General features: G+C 40.0%; 1 protein-coding gene across 5 annotated transcripts in view; it reads right to left on the minus strand.

The window, feature by feature from the left end:
- dscamb (Down syndrome cell adhesion molecule b) overlaps positions 1-4,751 on the minus strand; it is a 121,359-nt gene extending 116,608 nt beyond the window's left edge. For 3 of the 5 annotated variants that reach the window (XM_032509304.1, XM_032509279.1, XM_032509295.1), the window contains exon 1: positions 3,925-4,732. In XM_032509304.1, coding sequence (XP_032365195.1) covers positions 3,925-3,967 — 43 coding nt within the window. In that variant the 5' untranslated portion in view covers positions 3,968-4,732. Of the gene's footprint in view, positions 1-3,924 lie in introns of all 5 variants that reach the window. The other 2 variants (XM_032509287.1, XM_032509311.1) reach the window with 2 other exon arrangements.
- Positions 4,752-8,688: the final 3,937 nt, after the last annotated feature.

Here is an 8,688-nt window from a genome sequence, read left to right on the forward strand (position 1 = left end):
CACACACACACACACCAGTCGCCAAAGCTTGCTCCTAATTAGAGAGCTAGACAGGCTCGAGGACGTACAGTACAGTAGAGTAGCCCTCATTATACAGCTGGGATGTATAAACTAGGGGATATCTATTATGATCACACATCAGGGTATCCATTACCCAACATTAGCAGACCTTTCAACTGGAATCACACACTGAGTTCAAAATGTAACCCACCAAACCCTCTTATAACTCACACAAGTGAGCAAGAGTTAAGTGGGTTTGTAGACTTAATTTAGCCTATTAGATATTCATATCAGAGTACGACTGCACAGGATGATCTATCACTTGACTGTACGCTACGTGTTTTCAAAGGGTAATTTAATTTCATGAGCTGTGATACCGCTTCTGCAACCAAACCCTAATTGGTAATTAGTAAACAGACTAATGGCTGTGAGTGCAGCGTACATTTGGTCAGGTTTCACTCCATTGCCTTGCGGGGCCTGTAAACGACCACTTTGGCCGCACTGGGAGGCCGCTGATCTTTGGACATCTTTACACAGGATTGAGAATCACCTCACAGCTCCAACAAATGGGGCTCTCATCAGTGCTCTGCCTTCATTGCCTTCATGTAGATTTATTGCCATGCAAAAATCTGGTTTCCCAATTCAACTCGCAGCCAAGTTCAATCTATCTATCCACCCCAGTCCCTGTAGCATTTTCATCCAGTGTTTCAGGTTGCTAATAATGTAGGGTCATGTAAAATTGGCAGGCTAACTGATGTTGGCAGCTATTTACTATACTGTAAGCTACACTGGGCTAGATGCTTTGGAAGAGCTTCCTTATTTCAAAGTGGATCTGCCTTTACCCCGAGAAATGTCACAGCTAATTGAGATTAAAATTTGATTGCGTGATCCCCTGACCTCTGCGTAAATGTTCATTTTATTGAAGATGTACGAGATAAGCCCTTTTAAGTCCCGAGCATCAGGTTAACCTGTGTGTATGTCTACAAATCATTGCAGTCTTCATGGGGAGTGACTCGTTATATCTTTGCAATGAGAATTTGAATAAGCCAGTTTAGCTTGCTGTGGTTTTGCCTAGAGGAAGCTTTCAGGGAGACATATTTAATATGTTTTCTCTCCTGTACTGATGACTGAATTTATAGATTCTACTTTGATAGGCACAGGAAATAGCAAAAAACATGATTTTTTTCATAGAATACAAGAAATAAATGTGCCTGTTGGCTGTTCAACATGTCAGATTTAACATTTTTTAATTAAATGTTGAGTTAATCTGTGGTTGGCTTCCTTTTGATGTAACTCGCAATGATTTCCATGATGAACGCAATGTAAATAAGACATTTTGTAAATATTGTGTAGGTATGTATCTACTGTATTTTCTTTTTCAATTGGTTGCTAAATTCAGTAAGATAACGTAAGTACAGCAAAATCGCCACAATGTAATGTGGAAAAGCCATTTGGCCACTTATCACCTATGGATGGACATAATGATGTAACAGGATGTGATTAGCTCCTAATGAAGTACGTCTGGGTCAACTCAGCTTTTGACAAGAGCCAGACTCCCAATTCCATGTCTAAAATCCCCCTTATATAGTTCACTATTTCCTAGGTCTACCATTTTGTAGTGGTGTCCGATTTGTCTTAGAACATACTAAGTGGACAAAAATGATCCCACCATACAAGGTAGTAAGTAGTGAACAAGCACCAGACACTTAACAACAACCAGCATAGATTCTGAATGATTAGAATACGGTTCGATGTTATTTGATTTTGCCACTAGACAACAAAACACCATATAGTTTTCTACCCCTATATGGAGTGAATAAGTGAACGCTTTCGGATGCAGTCCCTGACACCCATTAGGAGGTTACCATAGAGACAGGCCAGCGAGCATGTGATAGGCCTAACTCTGAAACAGCAAGAATTGCCTGGAATCCAATCGCTGTGCTGGTTTCTATCTACAAGGTCATTCATTCATTCTGACAACGCCTGCTCAGCCGACATACACCACATTTTCATGCTAATCAACAAAACATCCAACAGGCAGAGGACAAAGTCGTGTAGCTATGCTCCTGTACAGGGATGGAGAAACCAAATCAAATGACAAGGCAAAAGCAAGTGATAAAAAATTCCATGATTGCGGCGCGAATGACGACCACAAAAAGTGTAATGTCTGCACTCAACGCCGTCTTACTGCTTAATCCCTATCAGTTGTTTGCCACAGGCCTCCTCAATAATCCCTTATGCAATAAACAGACACAATCTTGCATGGCAGTTGATCTAATGTCAGAGTCAGATGATTATGATTAATGAGGATTCCTTATTGTTCCTTTATGAGTTTCAGCGCAAGCTGAGCTGAGGGAGATACCATTTTATATGGAGTCAGTGTCAATAAACGGCACCGACTGAGGGTTGCCTCGGCACTAAACAAGCGACGACATAGAAACAAAAATCCATTTCAAAGCCTTATTTTATCATCCCAGCCAGAAGGGAAAATGCATTTTGTGGACACGCCATATCATATGACAGCCTCTCGATGTGGTTAAATGAATTTATATGTGTAAATCCCCAAATTTTTGCTTTTTGAATTCAGATTTTCTTGACCCTTTAATACAAATTCAGCCAACTGCGGGCTTGATTTTGTTTTAATGCATGAACAATCCCTATCTTGTCACTCTGATGTGTTTTCTCCCAGACATGTTTCCATTTTCTTTTTTTCTCCCTCTCCTTCTTCGACTCCCCCTTTTTTTTTCCTTCCCCTGTTTTCGTACACACCCAGTCAGCCATAATCCCTCCCTGTAGAAGGGGCTCTGGCCAATAAGTGAATGTGATAAACTGTATCAATTTTCTGCTGTTTATTATAGATATACTATTTGAGCACACAAATATACCTGCATGGTGTCAGTTGCATGGATGTGTGCACTGACACATGCACTCACGCAAACACACGTGTACAAGAAAACACCGACAAGACACACAACCCAAATCTGGTTGTTTGAATACAGTAATTGAATGGAGAATGAGACTTTCAGCTATTTGAATGGAAAATGTAATTGACTTTTTTTGTGTTTGTGAGCTTGTGTAAAAATTGTGACCTCTTTAGAATGTGTCTTATCAACAACATTACACTTTTTTTATTACTAACATGAACAGTTTGTACCAATTGTGCTAATTGTAAAGGTAAATGACACAAAGCTGTGTTCAAATTGGTGACAAAATTGAAAGTAGAGATGTTGGAAATATTCTGACAGAGCCATAAACAAATTCAATATTTTACATCCAATAGGTTCAAAATGAAAATATGGATTACTGATTCTGAAATATGTGTTTAAATTGACCTTTTTAATGCATTATGTTCATTTAGGCCACTGTAAACTTGAAGAATATGGTCACTGTGGGGGGAAGGGGAAGGGGTTGAACCAAATGTCCGTTATATCCAATACGTCACTTATTACTAAGGGCCACAGTGGAGCAAGGTTGTGACAGAATAAGTATAATATAGGCATCAAATAAAAACAGAAACAAAATCACATCAACTGGATGCAAATTAAAAACAATCTAAACTTGAACCTATAAAATCATATCCAGTTAATACAGTCAAACCAAGTAATTGAATTCCAGCCCACAACAAACATCATTTACCCGTTTTATTTCATCTGGCTCAGGATGTATATCTGAAGGCCAGAGCTGTGTCTAATGGTTTGTGGGAGAGCTTGAAGGATTTAAAACGCAATTCAAGCCTCGCCCGTCTCTCTCCCTCTATCAAGGGTGTCAGCCTTTTGACAACCATATAAAATCCATTTCATGTGGGTCACAGGTGACCTCCATCCTCCCTCTCCAGTCACTTAGCTGTTTGCTAGTGATTTGCCTTCTGCAATAGGTAATAAGCACTAATAAAAAAAAAAAGAAAGATGAGCCGGTGAAACTTACCATTCAAGATGCTCTGGAAAAAGATAAAAGCCAATATCCACATGCCCTGCTCCGTTCAATCCCCCCAAGCTATGCTTTCTCTTCTTCCACCGACCGGTGCCTCCCTGGGTTTCTCTTCTGTGCGCTTGGGGTAAGGTTAAACATTTGCCACTGTCTTTATGCAAACCGTTCCAAGTCTCTACTTTTAATATCTCCTTCTTACTTTTTCGTTACACTGATTTTTTTCTGAGACCTGTCTTTGCGCTTGGAACATGAATGCGCCTGTGTTTGTCTTGGGAGAGCTGTGCTCAGACTCTCCTCCTCTGCTCCGCGTCTTGCTGCTTCTCCCTGTTATTCAAAAGGATGCTGAATGGGGTGAAGCCCAGGTGTGTGTGATGCTGAGTCAGAGTCGGGTACGACCGGATCCTGAAACAAAAATGACTGCAAAAAAAATGGCTAAACTAAATCTTTTTTTAAAAAGCTCCGATTTTCTAAATGTAAGACTGACTGACGGATCATTCTTAGAGGGAAGGACATTTAAATTTTACAAAAAGGAAAATAACTAAAAGAGTAAAGAAGCAAACATGGGGAAGAGGGTGGTAGAATAAGAACGAAAAGCAGTTTTTTTCTGAGACTCCAAAGTCAGATCATCTTCATCGCCTCTGAGCGTCCAGCAAGAGGCGAGCAAGCGCATCTTCCCCGCTGCCGCTCTCTAATCGCACCACACTGACTCTGAGCATTACAGAGAATAACCCTCTCCCTGCCCCTGCAGACGCTTTAATTCCTCATTGCCTTAAAGGAGCAGAGGCGGTTACCGGTCGGTCCTGAGGGCAAGGTACTACTAGAGGTGAGAGTGTGAGAGCACACAGTGAGTGGGGCATTTGCATTAAGGAAATGAGCTGCACCTGACGCAACAAGGCACCTAGGATAACATTTTACGCACGGAGAAACCGGCTCAAACAGAAAGCGCTGTCTGCTGGTGTGCAGGTGCAGTCAGTCTACCGCACTACACACCAGATCTGGCTTAAATCAAACCAATAGGATATTTCTCCTACGGATAAGAACAGAGGAGAGTTCCCTGAAGGAACGGAAATCAAGGACATCCAATGACGCTTGCTTTGTGTTCATTTAAGTGCATGAATGAGGCTTTTCTGTTTGATTTAAGTCATACTTTAAAAATGATTGAAGTTGTTTAACAATTGTGTGACTAGAACAAAGAAAATTCTGTCAGTGGTTGCAGAAAATACAGGGTTAAACCTAAGCATCCCCCACCCCAAAGGAGCGCGCGCGCACACACACACACATACACACACATACTCTATATGCCTCCCTCAACCCCGTAATCCCCCTCCATTTTAATGCCTGCCTCGAAGTCAAGGGTGTAGCTGTAGTAGGCAGTGGAAGCCTGTGGGCCTGTCCACAGAACCCGGTTACACTGAACCTGATATAACCGGCAGGGCAGTCTGCATTTCATTTTCTTTTCCACATGACAGAATATATTGAAAGTGAAATCCTGTTTATTTACCCCAGGACACTCATTTTCTGCTCTTATATCAGGACTGAGGAGAGGATCTTTACAATTATGAATGTGTATACAATGAAAATAAATAGAAAAAAACAAACATGATGTTTGTTTGGATTACATACTCAGTCTGCCCTAATTTTATTCCTGGTGATGTAAATGCTCATCTCAGGTGTCTATGTCTGTGTGTAGTTGTATATGTTTGTCTAAAAAAAAAGTTTGTCTAACTAGTTTAATCTTGTGGGTTTGGGAAAGATGGCACTACCTTCTCCTGGTGTTCTGATCAGCCCATTTTCTGTATTTCTGTTTGTCGACCATATCTGTCCACTTGTTTGCCTGTCTCTCTCACAGTGTTCACTTAAGTGCAGCAGACAAACACTGCTCTGCATTTGCTGAAGTCTGCACCACAACACTGTTCTAGCTTGCTTTAAAATGGTATGGCTCTTTTTTTTTCTTTTGCTTCAGTTTGTATTAGCAATAGCCCAAATTAAATTGTTCTTTAATCACAGATGTCCTCGTTTTTTACTGTTACACCAAAATGTATGTTTAATTGAGTAAGCAGATCCTTTTACCTACTTTTTCCCTAAGCCGTAAGGCAAACCCAAACAAGTTGAAGTCTCTGTGGCACTGAGGAGAAAACATGGGTGAATCAGGGCAGTAGGTCAGAGAGCCTGTCATTTAGAGTGGATTAGGAGCGCTGTGCTTGTGTTTCAGCTCTGGATTCTTGGCATGGACAGGGAAGTGAGTTCATTAGCAGCAGCAGGCTCTGAGATATGATCATGTAAGAGGGAGGATGCAATAACAGCCCGGTTGAAAATCTATCAGACCTTGGTTTTTCCTTGTAACATGCACAATTCGCTTTGTTGCAGTTGTTTATGTATATTTACATCATAAAACCTTTATCTTCTACTGCCACTGAACAATTATAGTAGGGAAAGTAAATGTAAAGTGCCATGCTCAAGGGCAAAGCCTATTCATGCAAAGTCTATTCGTACCCTTCAGGCAATCAACCACACCAGCGCTGCAGTAGTAGTAGTAGTAGTTTCCTTGGTTCTGCCTTCAGCAATGTTAAATGGTAGAAGTTTTTTGTCTCTGAAGGTGACTTTAACAGCCAGCAAAGACAAACAAAACCCCAAAAGAGAGGAAAAAAAGATCCAACTGTGGGCTCAAGGGATTGGGAGAAGGGATCTGTGGTATTAGAGGGTGCCATCTGACATTTTAGGGGAAATGAGGCATTGATATAATCTAGCTCAGCAAACAGGATTTTATGAGAAGCTGAAATTAAAAAATTGAAAAAAGAAAGGGAATAAGTAAAGAAATGCAAATCAAAAGGTTATATTTTATTTGCGTGGGATGTGGAAACTAATGCTACCACAGATTGAACAATCAAGCCTGGCATCATTGAAACAGAATAGAGTAGCAATGGCTCTTTTCAACCCAGCACATAGGCCAGGGTAACATTGGCAGGGGGCTATGTATTGTGTGTACACTATATACACACTTACAGTACATCACTGTATACACACTACATACACGGCAGTTGCCCAGTATAAACACAGTTTCACAAATACAGAGTAACATTGACCAAATGACCTTACAACGACCCAATGACAGCAAGTGTTTAGGATAGCTTTTCAAAATATAGGTTGAGAAAAATCTATATAATTGTGCCTTAATCAGTACTGTACGTATGACTCATATTTGATCTCTATATAAGGTCTAATGTTCGGGTAGTGAGGGTTAATTGCCCTTTCACCTTAAAAACTGTAATTAAAAAATAATTGCCTCCTATCCACAAGTATCTGACTGTACAAGGGAAGCTTTTACTAACACATGCATGTACAATGTAATCCCCGACATACGATAAATAACAACAGAAATAAATATACATAATTTTAACATCAGAGCACAGTATAGCACCGTTGTAATTTGGACGATACAAAGGTTACATTTATCTGACCGTGGCGATACACACAGATCAAATGTTTCTGCTTGTCGCACAAAGGGACTTCTATTTTTATGGAAAACAGGTGCTGGTGTTTAGCACTTACACCCAGTCGACAGCTGTACAATTGGCCGGGCTACTTAATGTGAAAGACAATACCTAGATTTTCACTCTGAAGACAAGAGCCTTGACCTTGTGACCAGTGGGCTGAGGTATTTAGTAGTAAACCCCTAACATCTTATACTCAGGCATGTAAGCATATGTTTTCAAACTGTTAAACCAATATTTATGTCCTTATAAGGCTAATGTAACTTATTTTCACTTGTATGCTGAATTTAAAGACCATAATGCTTCTTAATCAGTATATCATTATGATATTCACCGGTTAATAGTGTTGAAGAACACACGGTAAAAATGCATTGTAAGAAACATTGATCAGGTTTGTCAGGTTGCACCTGGGCCATGTAACTTAATCATGTCAGTATATCATATAGAAATGTATGATTTGAAAGTGAAATATCATTTGTTTACATTACTGGCATGAATAGACAGAGAAAAAAGAGAAATATTGTGGTAAAAAACGACTTATTTATAGCATAGTTTGATATATCCTCATGCCAACAGGTTATATACATATTAACATGATATAAGCATGAAACTACATGGCCCATGAAACATAATTCAGTTTGTACACAACCATGTTTTGAATATGAATAAAGTGGATTTTTGGTGGGGTTTGGATTAACTGTGTGGGTAAAGGGGGAGAAAAAGGGTGTAGTTCATTTTAGCCCTCCAGGATGATGCCTAAACAGTGGTAAGTGAATGTGACAATGAGGCCCCGGGGCGGCTGCAGACGATCTTGGTCTTGCTGTACGGCCATGCATGCGTGACTGTCTGTGGGTGTGTATACATGTGCCACCATGTCCCTGTGTGGATACAAGGAAAGAAGTAGAGCACATGTGAGACGATTCATGAACACTGCTCACCCCAGGTCATGACTCCTCTGACTGTTATACTAACACTGGCATGGGATCTGTGCTCTGTACTCTTCATTTTACTGCCAACTTTATCGTGAACGATAAAATAAGACATTAATCAGAGTAGAGATAGCAGTTATATCAGTGAAAGTTGAAGTATTTAAATTTATCCCACACAGCAATGTAGAACTGTAATGTGTGAAATAATTGGCTGTTGATGTCTGTAGGTGAATTCACTTAATAAACAAATAAATAAGGGGGAAGCATATTTAAGAGTCCATATGGTAAAACAATTCATTTGGATTAAATCTACAGTATGGTAGAATAAAGAATATATTGAT

This window comes from Etheostoma spectabile, chromosome 3 (genome assembly GCF_008692095.1).
Source record: "Etheostoma spectabile isolate EspeVRDwgs_2016 chromosome 3, UIUC_Espe_1.0, whole genome shotgun sequence".
Classification (NCBI taxonomy): domain Eukaryota; kingdom Metazoa; phylum Chordata; class Actinopteri; order Perciformes; family Percidae; genus Etheostoma; species Etheostoma spectabile.